The sequence below is a fragment of the Plectropomus leopardus genome, chromosome 13 (genome assembly GCF_026936395.1).
Source record: "Plectropomus leopardus strain MGB_pleo_1.0 chromosome 13, ASM2693639v1, whole genome shotgun sequence".
NCBI lineage: Eukaryota > Metazoa > Chordata > Actinopteri > Perciformes > Serranidae > Plectropomus > Plectropomus leopardus.
In genome coordinates, this window is record NC_142188.1 from 5208175 (window position 1) to 5230225 (window position 22051).

General features: G+C 39.0%; 1 protein-coding gene across 4 annotated transcripts in view; it reads left to right on the top strand.

Annotated features, from left to right (window-relative positions):
• The first annotated feature begins 3743 nt into the window (after positions 1-3743).
• Positions 3744-22051, top strand: part of hectd2 (HECT domain containing 2) — a 60258-nt gene continuing 41950 nt past the window's right edge. For 2 of the 4 annotated variants that reach the window (XR_006106576.2, XM_088086334.1), the window contains exons 1-9: positions 3744-3902; positions 5549-5696; positions 7599-8182; positions 14708-14849; positions 19793-19931; positions 20061-20163; positions 20376-20465; positions 21337-21401; positions 21640-21685. Coding sequence is in view for 3 of the 4 variants with exons in the window: in XM_088086334.1 (XP_087942460.1) it covers positions 8099-8182; positions 14708-14849; positions 19793-19931; positions 20061-20163; positions 20376-20465; positions 21337-21401; positions 21640-21685 (669 nt within the window). In the remaining variant the exon portion in view is untranslated. Of the gene's footprint in view, positions 3903-5548; positions 5697-7598; positions 8183-13217; positions 13331-14707; positions 14850-19792; positions 19932-20060; positions 20164-20375; positions 20466-21336; positions 21402-21639; positions 21686-22051 lie in introns of those variants that run through there. The other 2 variants (XM_042502176.2, XM_088086335.1) reach the window with 2 other exon arrangements.

Below are 22051 nucleotides of genomic sequence, written 5' to 3' on the forward strand. Positions count from 1 at the left end.
GCTGATTTGACATTCTCTGAGGGATTTATGAGGACATCAGCATGGATACAGAATCAAAGTCTCATTTTAAAACCCATTTAGTGTCATAATGATTACAAATAACACCTAATATTACTCTGAATCAAACATGGGTCTGCGTTCAAAGTACAGTCTCAGAGATGGCCCAGCAGGTGCATCACACACTCATACACACACACACACTGGACTCAGAGCAGTTTGATGTGTGTTATTAATTAGATCATATTTCTACAGCAGCAGAAGCAGGAGGCTGTAAATAGGTGGTAATGTCAGGCAGTAAATGTCTGTGGGACAGACAGGGACACTGACGAAATAACACACAAATACCACACACACACACTCACACACACACATTTTTCTCTACTATACTTGGGCGGATCCTAATTGACACTATATTAAATCTTATTCCAATCTTCACCCTGAAGAAGGGGCTGAGAAACGGTCAAAACATCCTCCAATGCTAAAACATCTGAGGGTCCAAACTCAAACTGGTTCTTATAAGGACAAGACCACACACACACACACACACACAAACACACACTCACACAGTGGCCTACTGTGCTCTGGTCCAGAGGGACAAAGTCTCAAAGCTGTATGACAGGATGTTACTAGGTCACCACACACACACACACACACACACACACACACACACACATATGTCAAATGAATCTAGACAAAGGTGCACATATCAGGTTAAAACTTTGCATCCATAATGTCACCTTTCTGACAGATAGGGTCATTTAAACTGAGTTTACTTGTGAATCACTCTCAATCGCTCTCTTTTTGTTTACAGAATGAGGACTATGTTTTGTTTTGTTTTATTTTTTTAAATCCAGTGGTCATGTGAATGTACAGGGCTTCACTTCCACACAGGCCCATCGAATAATCTGTCCATAGTTTGAACGCTCACTTCTGTCAGTCAAACTGCTACAGCTCAGCTACACTGACAGACAATGAAGAAGATTAAATGGTTAAAATCTAAAAATGGACACACCAAACAATGAAAACTGGTGGCTTTCAGCTGTTCAAAATAAACAACCTTACACCTTCTTGAGCGGTCAAATCCACAGAGTCAGATTGCAGCTTGTGATACAGTGAGAACAACTGCATGACAATTGCTGCGAGAGGTGAGAAGAATGCAGACCATGAATCATTGGTAAAGAGCAGCCTCTTGTGGCGAGAGAAGACACTACAAGTGATGTGTAATAAAAGTTACTGTTAGACAAACACTCAGCGGTCCAGTCTGACAACAAACACTATAACAATGTTCTTGTTTTTAAAATGTATTTTCCCTTTCATATTTGTTTTGCAGCTTTTTCTTGCATATATTGTTGCTTTTAACTTAGAGCCTGCACATCCACTTGTTTGTTTATTTTTCATATTTATTTCTTCAATATTTTTCCCTTTTGTAACTTTCACTTCTTTCTTTTCTTCTTCCTCTCATCTTTCCAGTCTCTCGGGGCAGCGCAGACACACTCTTGTGTACTGAAATGTTCAGAACACACCCTCGTGTGCAGGAAATGTGTGCACCATTCACCCTCCTCCTCTCTCTCCTCTCTCTCTCTCTCTCAAACACACACAAACACACACAAACACACACACACACACACACACACACACACACACACACGCTCCTTCTCTCTCTCTGGATCTCAGTTGAACTAGAGTAACCTCTCTCCCTCTCCACTCCGGTTTTTGAGGAAAAGGCGTGTGTGTGTGCTGCTGCCAAAAGGTCTGAAAAGAGGATTCTGCTTCTCTCTATCCCAGATGTTCGTTCTGCTCTCTCTCTCTCTCTCTTTCTCTCTCTCTCTCCCCCACAGTTTAAGGCGTTGCTATGAATCAAACCAAATATTCCTCCTGACAACAGATGCGTCTCCTCCCTCTCAGCTCCTCTGTGTTCTCACATCAGTGCAAACTGACAGTGATCGCAGTGAATGAACAGATGATCCTTACACACACACACGCACACGCCATCAAAGTGAATGTGTTTCTCAATTTGTTTGTGTTTCATTCACTTGCACATTTTTTTATGAATGCGTTGTATGTGTTTCATTCATATGTTTGTGTTTTCTGCATTGTCATTCTCTCAGTAAAGATGACGTCCCCATTTCTTTAAAAAAATCATACGTTTCTTATGGTGGAAATTAAGGCTTATATAAAGAGACTGTGGCACTTTTTGTCAGCAGGACGAAGCAGGTCAGTTCATTTTCTCCCTGACCTTAATTGCAGCATGATTCAAGTTCATCAGTTCCAACAAATAAGATTCGATGCATTCGATGTCAAATGAATTAGTTTTATGTTGACAGTGAGTGGAGATACAGAGGTTCATCTGTCAAATCTTTAACTTTTCTTGCACTGAACCTTCTTTAGGATGAGGATGGAAAACCTGGAGGCAGGGTTCTGTTTTTCTTTTCTTTTTGGCAGTTTTCTCCAGGAGTGCCCAGACTTTAAAAAGTTGTGTAGGTCAGCAGCTTTGATGCTTATGTGGGTTATAAATACTGCAGAGTTTCCTCTCTGCCAACTGGTCCCCGTCTTCCCAACTGCTGCTCAGTTTAGTGTGAGAACACTCGGTTAGAGTCACAAAGAGCCAACAAACACACCAATGGTTTCAAATTAGTCTGTCAGTCAGTCAGTGGATGTCAGTCTTGTTCTTTTCAGTCAGTCTGTGTTCTTTTAAAGAGCAGAATGTCTTCAGTGTAGCGACAAAGCAAGTTCACCTGAGGTCTTTACTTGTTTTATTATATAGCCCCAGTTTAAATTTAATTTTTTTTTTAATACAATATCATAATTTGTCAATTTGTTTACCAGGACAAGCTTCACCTCAAGTAGCTATTGTGGAACTTCACACAAACACACACACACACACACACACACACACACACACACACACAAAACAACTTTACATTAATTATTATCACAAACTATCTGATCAAAGCATTTTGCATAAAGTAACTAAGACAACAAACCTGACACACCTCATTTGGGTAGTTGTGGCTCAGGGGGTAGAGCAGGTTGTCGACTACGTGGAAGTTTTGTAGCTTGCTCCTCGGCTCCTCCTGCCAACATGTCAAAGTACTGATAGTGCATCCCACATTGATCCAGATGTACTATGCTGATAGTGTATTATTGTGTTTTGTTTAAAACATTTTATTGAGAGGGGTCAGTTTGCACAAATTGTTAGCAAATATACACAAACATAGACATCATTAATACATGCACAAATGCCACATGAATATAATGAGTGCATTTACATAACTAATACAGACACCATTTTTACCCAGGATTTTTAAAATAAAACAATGAAAATAAAAATAAAAATAAGACAGTAGAAAAAAGGGAAACAACAAAACCAACAACAAAACAAAACCAAAACACACAACCCACCCAACCTAGACACCTAACACTAAATCAAAGGATCCTATATTAAGTTGATAGCTAAAATCATCATATAGGCCTAACATTACATCATTGTTTTCTCCAAATATTGAACAAAAGGTTTGCATCAAATAATTTTGCCTGCTCATTTCTAATATATCTTATCCTCTTCTCCTTGTGTATGAATGTTAAACTGAGGGGCGTAACGATCCATCAATGTGGTTTATCAATTAAATGATAAATGATGCAAATTGTGTAGTGCAAAGTGAAGACATCAATCCATGTCATTATCTTTAGGATACGCCTTTATTTTGAAAGGAAAATAAAGGGTCAACAGACAGAGCACGTCATACGTAAATATTGACGTCATGGGTACTTGCGTGGGTGGCCGGGAGTCTCCTCTCTCTGTTAGCTGCTGTGATTCAACGATTTTAGACTAAAAAAACGAGCATACGGGCTTAAATTAATCTTGGCTGCTGTGTCAGGTGATGCAGTGACTTAAACTAACGGTGAGTAAGAAAAAGTATAAATAATAACGTGTAAATTGTTGAGATAAACTCCGCTAGCCGGTAGGGTAATTTATGCTATGTAAAAGTGCTTAAGCTAACTAGCAAACAAACATCTGTTGTGTTTGTGCACTTTAGCAGTTATTATTGAGCCTACTTTGATATTTCTGTTAAATGATGTTTTTAAAGCATATTTATGGCTGTTGGGAGACGTTTTAAGTCGACTGCACTTCACTTGACCGTTACACTTATTAACATTATTTAGGTGATATTTGTATCTTTTATGGTAAAAGACAAACAAAGAAAAGGGTGGCAGCTTCTTCTGCAACAGATAGTGTTAAATGGACATGATATTGTCTCATACTGATATCAGCTCCCTGACTGGACCTTTATTCAAAGCACACATTTTGGCTTATCATCATAGGGAAAGCACAGTGGTATTCAATAACATTAATGATGGCTCAGTTACATTAAATGTCCCAGTGAGCATGACTACCATGACATGTCTAATGTCGGCTGTGAAAAAGGTGTGTCGAATTAAATTGAAGTGAAATTGTATCGTGGCAGACTTTATTATATTGGCAAATATTGTATCATTATCCAAAGAATCGATATAATATTGCTTAATATAATATTGTGAGTGAATAGTTTTTAGTACTCTGTGCTTGTGACACGTTTCTGTCCTTTAAGAAGGTATAGGTTCATAACCAAGCATCAATTTTAACTTTATGAGGAGCAAATGAATACACCACTAGTATGAGTCTGTGTAAGACTAAAGGAACAAAGGTGAATCTTTTCTAGATCTTTTTTCTCTGCAAAAGAGATCTCATCTCTCTTTCATCTTCTAAATGAAACAGTTTTGTCCCTTAATTTGGACAGAGCTACAAATATGAGTACCTTCAGAGAAATCAGATGTCAGCCACAATGTTGTGTCTGTGGAGGGTCTGTGAAGGGCTAATACAGTGATACTACATTTATGGCCCACAGGCCAAATCTGGTCTCTAATAGCATCCTGGTTGGCCCTCCAACCATATTCTAATTCAATAAAAATGAAATTATTCACACTTGGAATTGTTTATCTACTTTTAGTATATGTAAGGTGCCAGAGTGCATAAATCAGCATGAAAATAGGACTGCTTATAAAAAAAAATCTTAAATATCCCCAAATCCTAGAAATGCCTTAAAATCCTAGATATGTCTTAAAATCCAAGAAACGACAAATAAATGTCTTAAAATTCAGAGAACTTCCTAGAATCCTAGAAATGTCCTAAAATCAGAGCAACTTCCTAAAATCTGAGAACTGTCCTAAAATCCTAGAAGCATCCTAAAATTCTAGAAAGGTCAAAAAGTCCTAGAAACATGTATGGGGCTGCTGCGACCGGCCCCTGGCCCCCGGTCATTGTGCAAAAGTGGCCCTCAAGCAAAGCGAGTTGAGTTTCTTGGGACTAACGTCTTGCTGAAGGGCATCTGAGGAAGATAGGTTAACCTTCCACATTCCAGTCTCTGTTAAAATAGACCAAATACATTCATGTGTCAGCGCCGAAAAACAAATAAGCCGTCGTTCAGTTGGCCTCTTGTTCATTATTTCACTCATTCATTCATTCACCTGTTTATTTATTCACCTCCTGACTCATGTGTCCGTTCCCCAGCTCTTGTGTCGTGTCCTGGCTGAGCTTCTTTTCCGAACACGTCCCGCAGAAGAAGCCCACAGCCCATAAATCCATGAGTCAGCCACAGCCCATCTGCTCTTACATAAGACTCCCATAATGCAACACTGCCTGCTGCCTCAATGAACAGGTTTGAATCAGCTCTCAGAGTAGGACTGTAAACTATCAAAACAATCTGTGTGTGCTATAAACTCTGTTCAGAGTTCTGGCGCCGTATATTATACCCAAACTCCCAGCAGGCTTTGTGTCTCTACATCAGGTGCAACTGGCTGCAGAGAGGCTGGACTCAGAATTTGAGGCCCAGATGCCATAAAAACTGAAGCAAAACACATCTGCTGTTACAGTAACACACCTTACGCACTGACTGCAGAACGGATTGAGCTCTGAAAACAAACAGAGCTCAAACTGACGCCGAGACTCAACCAATTTTAGAAAAGCTGATGCTGAAAATTTTTCATAAAAGAATAAATGAAATTAATTTTTTTCTTACAAAAACAGCAGTCCACTTGTCAGAAAAGGAAAGGGTCCAGTGTTACATAACAATGAAAACTTTTGACAAAGACACTGTTCATGCAGCTTGTTGTGAAAAAAAAAATCTTTACAAGCCATTCAGGGTCATTTTGGTAAGTTGATGAGGTGTTTCTAATATGTTGTCCTCTTAAAAAGGCAGAGTTGTTTAATTTTCTATTGGCTTGGGAATTAAACCGAACAACAAAAAAAAAAAAAAAAGCAGAGTTGTCATTAAAAGAAAATCAGATCTAAAAGTGTCTTCAAGGCTTTTCCAGGACCTGCAGAAAACTCTGAAGCTGTTTTTAGGAAACCAGACGGAGAGCTCAGATGATCTCAACTTTACCGAGAAACCACACACACACACACACACACACACACACACACACACACACACACACACACAGAGATCTGCGCCATCAGGAGCCCTTTAGTTTCTTTATGTTCAGTGAGAGTTGGCCTGCAGCCCGGATCCTGTTTCTCACTAATTATGGACAGAAGTTAAATTGTAGTGGTGACGCAGAGTCTGCAGAACCACAGTCAAGACGGAGGGAACCACAGCACACTACTTCCTCTCTCAACTGTCAAAATAAAGGCCTTACTGGGTAGTACGGTATAACTGAGTAAAATGAAAAGAAACAGTATTGGGAAATGTTTCAAAAGATTCATATGGCAACAAGTCAATAAATCAAAGTTATCATCAGAAACTCAAAGGGGATTAACGAAACTCAGCAATATGTAGCCTCGTTATTTTCAGATCACTGATCACTGAAAAAACAACACTCAATGTTTGGTTTATTTTATATCAATTAAACCTATTTAATTGAATTAAATTATATTAAGTGTATCTCTTCAGAGAATTTATTATCTGAAGATACTATTTATTATTTTTTTTGTTCCCTGGGATAGTAGATTATTTTTTCAGCGTTTATACTATTTTTTTTAAATACAGACAAAAGTATTTCTTTATGTATTGATACCTGATATGTGACAGGAAAACACAAAAAAAAGAAGATAATTTCCACACGATGAAATTCAATTTCAATATCATAGTCAAAGTTACGAAATAGCTTGCATGTCACAGTTTTTTGTTTTTTTTTTACTTTGGAAGTCATTGTTATTAATTATTAAGTTTATTAAGTCAGTATTGTAAAATAACACTTTAGGTCAAAAGTACATGATACTACATTAACATCTTGATTTTATGATTTGGGACGTCATCATTTTGAAATAATACTATTTTAAAGTCATAATTTTTTAAGTACCTCCTGCTAGTTCATTTATCTTATTGTCATTTTTCAATAATGCATCTATTCTGTATTGTTCTCTGCAGAAATTGTAGGCTTGTTTTATACTTTCTTTATTTTTTATTGTATTTTTTTAATTTAAGTTTTTTTTAATGTTGCGATCGGTAATTTTATCTCTGTCTTTTATTGTGATGAAGCTGACGTTTCCCGTTCTCTCTCTCTCTCTTTGTGTGTGTGTGTGTGTGTGTGTGTGTGTGTGTGTGTGTGCGCGCGCGCAGCTCTGCTGTCTCCAGGCTTTGCTCTCCAGGCGCCTCCTCCTCCTCCTCCAAACATGGCGCCGGCCCGCAGCGTTGCTGCTTCCCCGACAGACGACGTAGAGAGGGACAGAAGGAGGAGAAGAAGCAGCGGGTAGAAACTCACCCTGAACGTGTTTTAAAAACTCTTTAAAACGAACACAACTTCACGCTCTCTAAGATTTCCCTCGGAAACTTTACGCACATTTTTTTTGGAGACGTATACGCGTCAGGCTGTGCGCGTAACGGAGAGCCCACCTGTCCGACGAAGGTAGATTTCACTCCCGTTTCTTCTAGGATGTGAATCTCCCTGATTTAGGTGAAATAACGGAACAGACCGAGCAGACAGACGGGTACCTCGGGGTCAGAGCTGGCTCTGGTAAAAACATGTGCAGCCCTCTGAGGAGCAGAAACACCGAGGCTGTAGAGGACTGAGTGTTTTCAAGGGAAAAAAACAACTTTTTCCGCTCTTTCACACCAAGAGGATGGATGGAGAACATTTTGCGCTTTCAGGAGTTGAAAGGGAAAGAGAGAGGCTTCCACCAATTTACAACAGCTCCGCTCCTGCTGTAAGAAAACTCACTTTTCTACATAATTGTTCTCCCAAAAAGTGATTTTCGCTGTATTTTTTTGTGCAGAAAATGTTTGTTTTTTTTCTCATGTGAAGATAACGTAGTATTTGCCAGTGAGAAAAACAGTAACCCAGCATTCAATAAGTAACTTCTTTTTTTTTCTTTATTTCAAATTGGAAATTACAGTAATAATATCAGTCAAAATGGTGCTAAAATTGCAGAAAGGTAGGGCACTACCAGAAACTTTGTATTGACAAGCAACGATTAACAAGAGAAAAACATCAAAGAAGAGATTAAAGAAATTAATATATATAAAAAACATATATATATATAATCTGCAGCTTTTTAGAAAGCACTTACAATAAACACAATAAACAAAATACTTACAATAAACAAAGCAACAACAACAAATACATAAACAAATTATTTATAATTGATAATAATAATTCAAGTGAATATCACTTGAATCATATATGTATATATATATATATATATATATATATATATCAGTAATTAAGATTGCAGTGGCCAGACAGCGTAAGTTTAAATGATGCAATAATGTATCTTGTTTTGTTAAAATTGATATTTTATTGGTTTTATTAAAACATAATACAGCCAACACAACACCTAATTAGAGAGTATTTCAGAACTACAGAACAGTAGATAATAATCTTCATTTGCATCTCATTTTGAAGCAATTTTGAGGTCAAATGTCACTTCCTCACTTGATCCTGAACCACTCTATCAGTACATCAGATATCCAACAGATTCTGATGATAATCTTTTGAACTTTCATCTTTAACATGCAGTGAATATGAAGTGACAGCGGACTTTAAAGCTGCAGTTTTTCCTTGTGGAAAAAGTGATGCCCTTGTCTTACATAATGACTTCTGACCTCAGCTCTCCAGCAGTGTCTGATGATGTAATATTGTGTTTTAAATGCATAGCACTGAGCTGAGTGTTGGACTGTTTATTGGTGTGTTTTGAGTTTTGTTCTCGGTGTCACTTCGGCGCAGACTTGTGGGTTTGAAAGCTGGTTGGTTGATGTCATCTCCATTGTGTCAGGGAGCAGGAATGTGCAAATCAGATGCTTTTGACCAATAAACAGTCTGTCATTGCTCAGACTGACTCTGGTTGTGCCTGGAAATGCCATAAAGTGGCTGCATGCGTTCGCTCTCCGCAGCTCGTTTCTCTGGTACTTCAGTCAGACCGATTCTCAGATTCCTCCTCAGAAGTCTACTGGCCCCTCAAGCTCAGTTCTGAGGAAATTCAGGCTCAGAGATGGATAAAAAAAGGTCCTACACACTGTGGGCTGTCATTGTATGGCAGACTAATAAAAACAGTAGAATTGAAGGCAGCTGGTATTCAGTGAAGAAGAAAGTTTGTTTTCACCTGAGAAGAAATTAAACCAGAGCTGCTGTTTCTGGAGGTAGCCCCAGGGTTCCAGAAAGTGTCATTTATCCAACTTTCTTAACAAGATTTTCTCCAGACCTCCAAGATTTAAGTCGAGTGAATCTTTAATTCTGTCTGGACTTTGGTGTCATTATTTTGTTTCCGTCTGCTTCTGTCATTCTTTATGTTTATCTGAGCTTTCCTTCTCACATTACACTTTTACACCCAGAGAGCCAAAGGGACCAGCGGTGGCCTAAATCTGTCACCACTGGTTGCTGCACTAAATCCCAGACTTGTGATGAATGGAGCAGAATCAGCACAAGCCCGCTTTGATCGATTCTGTTAGTCATCTCTGGCCCAAAGCTGGCCCGAGTGCTGTTAACAAGAGCTGATTTATCCGCTTAAATTGACCCACATCTGCAGAGCCAAACCTGGTTAAACCTGGCAGCCGCATACGAGGCAGAGTCGGCCCATTTCTGGTGCCAGAACTCAACCAAATGTGCCGACGGTTTAATGCATTTTTGCCCCATTTTTAACCAAGTACAGTCTAAGTAAAAACTTAGTTGTCGTGTTTATGCAGATCTGCTTCTCAGCTGCAGATCAGTCTGTCTGGTGATTCATCACTCAGGAGAAGAAGTTCAGTATAAAGCAATAAAAATGAAGAAACCTTTGGACATAACAGAGTGAAATCACTAGTTGACATGAAAAGACAAGCGTAAAGTTTGCTTATTCTTAGAAAACGCAATATTTCTCTCATGAGCCGTGCCTGATATTGATACACACAGTCTGCAGGATCTGATTAGAGATTAGCCGCTGAGGAAGAGAGGAGGGAAAGCAGAGGGAAGTGTGTGTGTGTGAGAAAGAGAGAATCTGATGTGGAGCTCCTCTTGGTGTGGTTTCTCTCTGGATGACAGCATTTCCTCTCAGACTGAGTGACTGAGCAGAGTTGGACATAACTGACATCACAAGACCCACTGATATAAAAACCGCTGCTAAAACTGTTCTCGGATGTGAACCAGGATGTAGTCGGTGTTCATTTCATCGAGGACAATAAGATAATTAATTGCTGACGACCTTTTTTTCCTCAATGAAAATCAAACTGTGACCGATGTGGAGCTAATGTCAGTGTTTGTTGCTAGGTTAGCGTCACTGTGGCGTCTCTGCTTTCCCCGAGATCACCTGTCAGTCAGCTGGTGTGGGTGGGGCTGTGATGTTGATAATGAGAGAGAAGAGAGTGATGTAGCTGCTTTTTGGCTTCTCTGAGAGGAGAATGTAATTATACACACATCATTGTAGGTGCGAGGATGTATCAAACCAGGGGGCGTTCGGCCCTTATGAAACATTGTAAAATTTAAATGGTGCATGAATACGCAAGTGCACTGCCTTCTCCAAAATGGTGGGGTTTGTATACACATCACTGCTGATTGGGTAACGCCTCCGACAAACCCACTAAATGAGAGACAACAAAACCTCAAAGCCAGTTTCACAGTTTTCACACGGTTGGGTACTGATATCAATATTTGCATACTGATGCAATTGTCTACTCTGCTCATCGGTCTGATTATCTATCGATTCTCATCTTGATCCCTGATCAATTCTGTGTGGGGAATGTTGTAGGCTGATATCAATTTTCAGTGTCAACGCAACTCTTTAATTATCTTTGAGTCTGAACACAGAGTAGAGAAGAAAAAAAGGTATGCATGTGACTCAAGTGGGCAAAAAGCTCCACTGTGGTGCTGCTAATGTTATAATTCGGGCTGGGCAATATTGCTTTAAAATACATCATGCTATTTTTAGGCTGTATCTCAAAACACAATATAAATCTCAGCATTTTAAAATCTCCTCTAAACTACTGTAAACTACTAAAATACAAAATTATTAAATGAGCTACAATTAAACTGAAACAAAGTGGTGCACGCCGCTGCCATAGCAGCTCCATGAGGCTTTGTTTTGGCACTGTGGTGCTAAGTGCTCAACATCAGCATGAAACATACTCACAGTGACATTTGATTTGTATTTGGATTGTATTTATTTGTGTTTGGATAATTTCAGGATGCACACTAGTTGTGCCTATGAGTTCTCATCGCTTTGTCAGTTGACTTTTGCTTTTGACTTTTTTAGATGTTCTGGGATGCCACAACCAATGCCAGGATGTTTAAAAAATGCCCATAATTGGGTTTCAAAATGACACAGAAACATACAACAGATGACAGTAATCTGCACACAGGGTTACTTGCACTTACGCACATTCAAGCTCAAAGTTAATGGGATCGATCCTTTGGAGATCGTGAATATTTGCCCAAAAAATAAATAGCAATTCATTAAATGGTTGTTGCAATATTTCAGTCTGGACCAAAGTGGTAGATTCACTAACCTTTATTACTTTCCTTAGAGTCATGCCACTTACACCGACACACTCAGATTCAAATTTCAGTGAAAATAATAAGAAGCATCTTGTCTGAATGTAGGTCATAATAAATGGACCGGTGCACCGTGTAACCCAGATTTGTTCTGATTTCACAAATGTTTTCAATGATTTCTGTGGATCTGTTTCATAAACCTGTTTGTGTGTTTGACAGTCACGTTGTGTTTTGTGTGCAGATCAGTCTGTTATCTCGGTGTTTGATCTGAATGAAGAGCCTGTTGTATCTCATTAGTGCTCTCCCAGAGACAGAGCATCTGTGTAAAGACACGAGATGAACATGTACATGTGTTTGTGTTCTTTAAGTGCGTGTGTGTTTGTGTCATAACTCTGAAAACACAACCTGTTACTCACCATCTGAGGTTGTTTTCTTCGGAGACAAACCGTCCTTTGTTTTCTCTCTCTATGTGAGAGAAAATGATATAATGACATGGAAACAGTAGAAATTGTGTGCTTGTTGTGTGTGTGTGTGTGTGTGTGTGTGTGTGTGTGTGTGTGTGTGTGTGTGTGTGCGTGAGTGTGTGTGCGTGTGTCGATGCCAAGCCTGTGATTTTGTTCAGATTTTTCCTGAGTGTCTCATTTCTTTGGAAACTGATTGATTCTGAACGTCGGATTAACTGGCTTCCTGCTTCTTCTGTTCTGGAGCCCCTGAACACGTTGCTGCTGGACTGTGTGCGTGTGTCTGCGTGTGTGTGTGTGTATGTGTATAAGAGAGAGAAAGAGAGAGAGAGTGCGTGTGTGTGAGTGTGTGTGTTTGCTGCTGTCAGGAGCGGCTGCTGTGCATCTGTTGATCTCTCCACCTCCTCTTCTTCCGCCTCTTATGCCTGCTCCTCTTCTCATCATCTCATCATACTGTGTGCTCACTGCTCATCTGTCCAGTTTCTTTTTTCTTCCCCCTCTTGATGTCTTCTTCTTTTCATCATTTTTCTTTCTTTTATCTCATTTTTCCTGCTTTCCTCTCCTCTTTTCGTCCTCTCATTTCCACTTTCTTGACAATTTGTCTTTATTTCTTTCACCACCATATCTCCTTTTCCATACCTCTGCTTACCTCATTCCCACTCTCCTTCCTTTTTGTCTGATAATTTCTTTTTTCTTCTCCTAAATCCCTCCCTCCCCTCCTCTTCATGTCCTCCTCTGCCTGCACTTGTGGCCCTTCTGCGGTGTGCAGAGACCTAAAACCTGTCTGACATAGCAGAAGAACAGAAGGTGATTAATCACAGGGAACATTTAGGAAATGTTATGTAAGATCAGTTCAGTTTGGGTTATATAGTCATTGTCTGTTCATGCAGCTGAAAGTCTGGAGTGATTTAAGAAGTTCCCAAGAAGTTCTGGTGAGAAAATCAAGGATGCAGAGAGTTGCTTTAGTTAATTTAACAGTAAACTTGGTAGATGCTTGGTATTTATTTAAGATATTTTTCAGAAACATGCAAAAAATACATTTTTTATTTAGCATCAGTGTTGCTTTTTTTGTCTGTAACAAATTGCAAAATGTTTCATATTATGAGCTCCAGTTACTTACATTGTATTTGAGCTTTACATGTAGCTTCAACCACTGTAAAAGTAGCTTTCGTTCACATTATTTTCAGGTTTTATACATATTATAATTATTGATATTGTTGGCTTTTCACAGATATATAAGTGGATATTTGGAGTATTAGTAAAATAAATTGCAGTGCAGTTAAAAGGTATAGTAAGCAGAAAATGATGGATACATTCATAGATAAGTAATGCCTCTCAAACATAACTGATGACTGATGGTGGGTGAAAAAAATCGATACAGCATGGTATTGCAATATTTTTTGTGCGTTATTACATCAATAGATAGATGCAAAGTATTGATTTTATTATATAAATAATGAATACTACAATTTCAAATTAAACTTTTGGTAGCCTAGTAGAATAATAAAAACAAATGCTTTTTCCAGTCCACTAGATAGAGTTTGCTGCAATAAATAATGACTGAAGTGAGATGAAAAGACTGAACACTATATTTGATAAAACGATCCTTTGTGAGCATAACTTGCAGGTGAAAAGGGTTAATAAATCACAGTATTTCACAATGTATGTTATCAAAATACTTTTCATAGGGCATCACGTTTAAAATTGCAGTAACATTGTATTGTGATTTGAGTATCACGATGTATCGGGACCTCCCGTATTTCCACTCCTACTTTTAACCCACTATTTTATTTATTTATTTATTTTTTACAAAGACTCTGCCTGTATTTTCTTCTCATTTTGCTGTATTCAGGATGTTCTTGGATCCAGTGTGCAGGTCAGATTGGGAATTGTATAGAGGATAGCGACCAGGTACAAGACTCAAAGCATGGGGCATCTAAGAGGGAAGTTACGGAAAATCGTCAATATAGTGCAGAAAAAATGCAAATGTTGCAAGGTGAAATGCCAATGTGAATACATCTTGGCTTGGCTTTTACTTTGCCAACAATACTGTTTACAAACAGTAACCAACAATCCTGCAGAGTATACTTTTAAACATTAAAATATTCTGTGCCTAAAATACACCCGTAAAAAACACCTCAAATTAGCGCATTTGTACAAAATATGAACGTAAACCTCTTTGAAACAGCAGCATTTTCTGATGTTGATTATTTGATATATTTTAATAACATTATAGTGTCAATCAGTATGTCTTCAACATACCTAATACAAGCAGAAATTCTGATGGTGGTGTCATCTACCTACTCCAGGGTTTTGGGCGAGGAGCCAAGCAGCCGTTTCCGTCTCTGGGCACGTTCATCTCTACATTGAGCCAGAGGAGGGACGCAGGGGGACGCGGCTTTGCTGGCGGCATGACGGGCACCCTGACCAACACCCAGTGGATGAGACACGGTGAGTTGACGTCCAGTGTTCTGTTATCTTTCATCAAACAAACAGTCGATTTTGATCTGTTTATGGGGCACATTGGTTTTCAAAATAAATCTGCTCATTTTAATCTTCTTTTCCATTTGTCCTCCTGCCCATCACAAGAAGACATTGTTAATTAAAACAAACAAACAAAAAAAAAACCTCAAGCTCTAAAATGTCTTGTTCTCACATTTGGATTTTCAAACTGTTGCTTGCCATTGAAAATTAAGAAAAAACTTAATACCACACTTTTTTTGCCCCAGTTGTAAAATACACGCCTGTAAAACTGTTAAGCAGCCTCTCAGATTGCAAACAAGGTCAATTATGAATCTTTCTGTTTTTGAGCCATGGCGGTTTTATATTTGTAAAAATGTCCTTAAGCCAAGAAAAGTAACTTAAAAATGAGTGACTTCATCACAATTTAAAGACTTTAAGGTCTTGGGAACTTGCACGTAGAGCCAGCCTGAGAAACATTTTTGTGCATATTCAGTGGGCTGCAAACCATGGAAGTAAACCCGGCATATGCGCCAGGTGAGGAGCTCCATTGGAATGAATAGGCACAATCTTTGGTCCAGTGACAAGGTATTATTAAAGTCTATGATTGAAATATCCGCTTCACCATGTTTCATATTCCATAGTGATTGTGATAAGACGTTTCCCCATTTTCGCAGTAAGTCAGCTATTATTTGGATGTATAACATAATTGGTGAACTGTGTATTTCTGCAGGTGGAAAATGCTTATAATACAACATTTAACTTGTGCTATTGAGATTTTTTTAAAGCAAATGTTACCAATACAGCAGCTCAGCGCCACTGAACTCCAGTGTGAATGTCAGTTGGTGTGTTCACTGTCTGTCTTTGTTCTGGTCGTGGTCTCTGTCTCGTCTAGGATGTAATGATGTGTTACTTCCTCTGTTTACAGCACGCTTGATGTATGTGCGCAGACTCTGTTTATATTGAGTAGCTAGCGACGACATTGGAGCAGCAACTCACGTCTCCGAAATGAAAGGTTTTCAGAAAAGAGAGGATGAGGAAAAGCTGTTCATGTTTTCCAGTTGGTGTCCGTGCATTTAAAGAATCTCACAGTATGCAGAAAATCATAGGATCACACTTCTAATTAGATAGTTACAGGCATTTTATGTGGCTGTAGTTAAGCTTCTGTTCTTGATTTTCTGCCATTTTGACTTTATGGGTCATGGAGAAATTTCAGATTCTCTGTTGAAAAGTGTTGGAATATTCTCCCTGCTCAGTGTTTCATGAAAAATGAAAGTTAACTTGCGTTTGATTCAGCGAAGTTCTCAGAAAATTGGAAGGAAATGTAGTGAAATCAAAAATATAATTTGTGAAACTGAGACAGAGAAAAGAGAAATCAAGATGACAATGATTCATGAGGCTCTTAACAACGGCAATACTGTTTATTCGTCGTCAGCGTTTTGACATAAAAGGGATAAAATGTTGCTTCCTGTTAAAGGCGAGGTTATTTCTGACTGCCGTGAGAACGCAGACCCAGCGAAGTGCTCACCAGCCCGCTTTGTCACCACGGCTACTGATGCCAGAATAATTATGCAAACCTCCGCCCCAAATGAAAACCATATGAAATTGAAAACACTCAACACACACACACATAAGATAGCGTAGCATTCCTCAGGCCCGTTACAGTTACCCGGCCTTCTGGATAATCACCTCAATTTGCTTTTTCATCTGTGAAGTATTACAGGAGGTTTGTATTTCCTTTTAATATTGTCAAATATGGTTTTGTGTGCTGAGCAGAGATCCGTCTGAGTTTCATTTCAAGATCAAAACACAATGACACCTTCTCTAGAAACACTGGCATCAAAGTCCAGCTTGTTATGGAAAGAGATTAAGAACTTTATTGATCTCAGCAGGGAAACTGGGGCACTGGATACAGTGACTGCAAACAGAGCAGGAAATAACAGAATTGGTTGCATAAATGTCTGGTTTCTCTCTTTTTCTTAAAAAGTCACATTTGACAGTCATGCACACCAGTTTCGGTTCTTATTTAGACATTAAACGGCCTCAGTGCTCAAAGAAAATAATTATACATTTGAGGTTTGTAGAATAAAATGTGTCTTTCGCAATATGCAGTGTAATACAACATATAAACTGTGCAAAAGTCAGGGTTTCCTACACATTTGTTTATTAGTGGCGGCCCGCCATTATAACATCTGCTGTCACGTATTGATTTTTTAAATTTTACAGCTGGACTGTTCAGTTGGAGTGCTGCTGGTGTGAAATATACCGTTTGGTTATTTATTTTACCACACAAAATACAAAAAATACAAAATCAAAACAAGCAATATAAATTAGCTGATGGGTTCTGAGATTGCATTTTGGCCAATGCATTCCACCTGTCCACAGGGACTGTTTACCTGCTGCTCAACGTGATTGATGGATACTACTCGGCCTACAAACAAACCAGAATGCTTCCAATACTAAAACCTGGTTACCTACAGATTCTGCATACATATGCAGATATCTTCTTTATAGAGATTAGATGGCTGCCCGTTATTAACAGCTCATATTCAGTCCCATGTTTGTGGACTGCCTCATTCATTAAACCCCAGCATGAACAAAAACATGAATTAATGGACAGCACTTAATGACACTTAAGAAAGATTGTCCTCCTTTAGGAGCGTGTCCTTGAAGGTGAAAATAAAGGGTGTTGTGACGACCAAGGCTCGTTGCAGTCAGGACTAAATTGGGTGATGCACAAGCTGACAAAGAAGGGGTAATTAGGAAGGAGGGGGGGGTGCAGAGATGGAGGGAACAGGGTCTTCTCCTTTTTCCTGCTTTCATCAGCTGTACATGTCTTCCTTTGTGTCCTGTGGAAGAGATGGCCTAATTGGGTCAACTGCTTCTATCAACTAAACTGTAAAGTCAGAGATTTGAATGATCAGCCAGAGAGTTAAGCCGTAGTTTCTTTTAATTAATTTTTTTATTGTCTTAGCTAGTCAGTGTGCAGTGCAATGTACTACTTTTGGTGCCAAAATTTTGCTGTAGAGTGAGTTCTCTTGAATTTCATGGTACTCTTTGGTATGGGGAAATGGGGACATGCAGGCAGTGGCACAGAGGAGGAGAGACCCTCTGCTCAAAAGTGGTGAATTTACAGCACACAGCAACACAACGTGATGTTGTTGGCTTTTTTCTTTTTGATTGCCTCCCATATTTTTTGTAAGTTTTTTTCTTCTTTTTAGGTTTTTATGGGAATTTTTCCTTTGTCTTCTCAAAGAGTTTTTAATGGGTTAGTGAGTGTTTCTGTGTTTGCCCTGTAAAGCTCATTGACACATAATTTGTGACATTGAGCAATAATTCTCAATGATTCAAGTCCGTTGATTTTACAGTGTGCTTAAACAAGTACGGTAAATAAATATTCATACATAAAAATGTTACAATAAACAACAATAACAATGCGTAAAACAATCACAAAGTTGACAAAAATATAGATACATAACAATAAAAGATACCATTAAATAATTAAAAAAAATATTGAACTGAAGCTCTTTAACCTTTTATAACATTTTACATATATCTGACACATTAACATATGACATAGTATTCCAACATATTTTCACTTGTGCACAAAAATGAAAATTAACTGGATAGATTTACATGAAATTTCCTGAACACATTCCTGCTCATCAGACGATGATCTCTTTTAAATAACATGACCCAGTGACCCTTTCTCTTGTGCCACCCTCAGTTTAATGCTCCTCCACTTTTAACACAAAAAGAAACATTTGGGTTCCTGTGATGTAACACCTGCTCACTTTGTCCTGTGTCTGTCTGCTATCCTCTGCATTTGTGTCCCTTTTATCTTCTGCTTGTGCAATCTGTCCTGCCTGCAGAATGAGCACCCACAATGCACCTGAACAGGCCTGCTGGTGGCTATTGTTACTGTGGAGACGGAGACAATGGGATGCTAATTATAAACAGAATAAATAGATGGTCAGAAGTGTGGGAGGATGGAGGACATGTTGTGTTGGTAAATTACCGTGTGTGTGTTTGTACGTTGGGGTCACGTCAAGCAGCTGGACCTCTGTTATTACACACTGATTGCGGCTAATAGCTGTCGTTGGTGCTGTTATGTTTTTGTGTATGTATATGCATAAGTGTGAACATCATCAGTCTGTCCTTCTGTCTCTTTGTCTTGCTGTGTACTATCCACAGCTTTAGATTTTTCCACATAGGAACAGTTGAAAATGTTATGGTTTTTGCTTGTTTTGTTGTTTCAAACATGGTCTCTCTGGCAAAATCACTGATTGTACGGCTAAAAATGGTAGCCAGCACATTGAAATAATGTTAAAAAGTGGAGAGTTAGATCCTTTAACTAGTTTCATGATTGTGATGAACTTTCCGATGAACTTATTACCTTTATCAAGGAGGCCATGTTTCTGGTGCAGTTTGTGTGCTCGATTTTAAGCAGGATTATAGAAAAACTACTGCCCCAAATTTCATGAAACTTGGTGTATGGGTGTAGCCAAGGAAGAACCCGTTACGTTTTGGATGGGTTCCAGATGTGTAGATATGGAACAGCCTCAATAGCAGCGTCTGTCTTGTCTGTAGCAGTTGCCCTTGTTGTTATTTTTCCTCATCAGTTCTTGAGCACTGCTGGACAACAGCTTGACAATAGTGGAGCTGATTGACTAATCAACATCCCCCCTGTAGTGCTTACTGGATCGATGGATTGTCAATCAAAAAACGACTGATGTAAGTCATGATGTCAGAGGAATTAGTCAGTTCAGTTGAGTGGGTGGATTCAAAGTCTGCACCCAGACAGTCATAACTGTAAATGTTGAGTTTTGAGCATTAGATTTCTCCTCTAGAGCTGAAATGAACATGACAGCTCTGCTCCACTGGAAGCTCAGTTAATTAGCATTTTATTGTCTGTGTGTGTTTTTCTCACCCAGGGAGGGAGCTGCCTCCGATCTGCAGCGATGTTCGCCAAAAGCAGCGGCTTTCCATTGACACCCTGCCCCCAGAGGTCAAAGCTCCATTCCCCTCCGACCCCATCATCCCCCTGCGGACTAAGACCACCAAAGAGTTTCAGTGAGTTTCCCTGAAGACTGATCCCCGCCTAAAACAAAACAAACCTCACTTTTGATGCTTGAGACACATTAAAACAAGAGTTATCTGGAGCTGGTTTGCCTTTTTCAAGCTTTGTGTTTGTGTTTGCAGGGAGGACATGGAGCGTGCCGTCCAATCAGGTGACTGGAAGGAGGTCCGAGAATTTTACCTGACCACCTTCGACTCCTTCGTAGAAATCAACGCTGCCTTCAAGGTACAACACATAAACACGCACGCACAGAGTCTGGCTCTCAGCAGATCCCTGTTGTGAGAAAACTGTTTCAGAAGCTGTTAAAACTTAACCAGACGCCATAACTGTTTTACCATGGGAAAGCATTTTTTTCTCTGTTGTTTTTCCACCTTCTTTCTCATGCTCTCTCCTTCCCTTTCTTGCCTCAAATTTTTTGTCCTCTTTTCCTTCCCTAGCGAGAGGCGAATGGATTGTTTAACACCATAGACGACTCGGGAGTCAACGCCAAGTTTGTCAACGCTGTTTACGACGCACTGCTCAGCACAGTAAGAACGTGACACAAAGACCCCACATACAAACGCACACCGTCAAACTGCTTCTACAATCTGTCCCCTTTGTTTAATGCCTTAACCACTTTGAAACCTAAGCAACCTGGCTTGATTTCTATCAAAAACATGGAAAAAAAAGCAAAGCAGCTTAAGAAGAAATTACCCCAAAATTAGCTAGAAATGATTAAAAAGCACAGGAAAATTGCCTAAATATCAAACAAAGAATAAAAAACAAAACAAACAAGGAAATTACCAGAAAAAAATGTTTAAAAATAGTAAGAATTCTGTTAAATAATGTAAAATAAATAAATTAGAGGTATATATAGGATATTATTTAATCATTTTCTAAATCTACAAATTTCTTGTAAAATTAAAAAAAAAAATGTACCCGTTTGCTCAGGTTTCAAAGGTTTATACTTCTGAAGGTGTCTGAATTCAGCGCAAGAAAAGTGATGTTGATCCAGGTTTTAAAGGCTTCATGGTGCATTTCAGGTTTCAGATTCTCGACGCTCCAGACATCAAGTCTGTAACCGAGTTTATAGCGTCTATATAAGTTCACACACATTCTATAAAACTGGCAGGCGATGCTCATTAATGACTTCTAAGAACAGTTTAAGAAAATATTTTGCCTGGATTCATCAGCTCAGTTCAGACAGTGAATATAAAAGCAGCGGAGGATCTTTTCAAGCTGCCCTGTAAACACTTCAGTGTTCTTAAGTGACCTCGCTGGTTAAGTAAAGGTTACATAAATATGGCGGCCAGTGTGTCCATTTCTCTTTGTGGATCCCTGACATTCAGGGATGTTGACTCAACCTTCTGATTCTTTTGTGTTTTGGACGTTGAATATGTTTTGGTGTGTGTGTTTTAGCCTCAGGACATCCAGAAGTCAGTGTTGAAAGGGATCATCAACAGCCTGCTGAGGGAGTGGAAAGGGTGAGAATGCCTTCTGTGACACGTTCTGCATTTTCTTGACCCATTTCCTTAATTTTATATTCTACACGATCTCTGTCAGCTTCAATGTATTTTTCAAACAATACAAATGAAAATTATAGAGTAATGGACGTGATTTCCAAGCTGGTAGATGTGATAGAACAGAAAAGGTGCTACGTATTCGACCACTCAGTCGTTCTTTTGTGTGACAGGTTTTGGTTTGTGTGTATTCTGTTTTCAGGCCTCGGACAAAAGATGACCTGCGAGCTTATTTCATCCTCGTTCAGGTGAGACACTCAGTAAAAAAAAACACCTTCACACCTTGTATAAAAATGTGTCTTGTACCCAGATTGTATCAAGATATGATTTAACCTGATTACATTTACACCTGGTATTAATGTGTTTCCAGTGTCAAACAAATTTCACTCCTCTGGCTGTCCATCGTGGTGTGGTTGTAATATGAAGTTTTTCTGGTAGTAGCTTAGCTCACTAACTGTCACGAGCGATTATATATCCCTGCCCATGAAGCTGTTGTATATTGACTGAAAACAAATGCATTTAGACTTGTTAGGATCCCTATAGTTGTGAAAATCCTAGAAAAGTTTTGAAAAAGAAAAAAAAAAAGTTTTCCAGGCCTGGAAATGGTTTGGAAT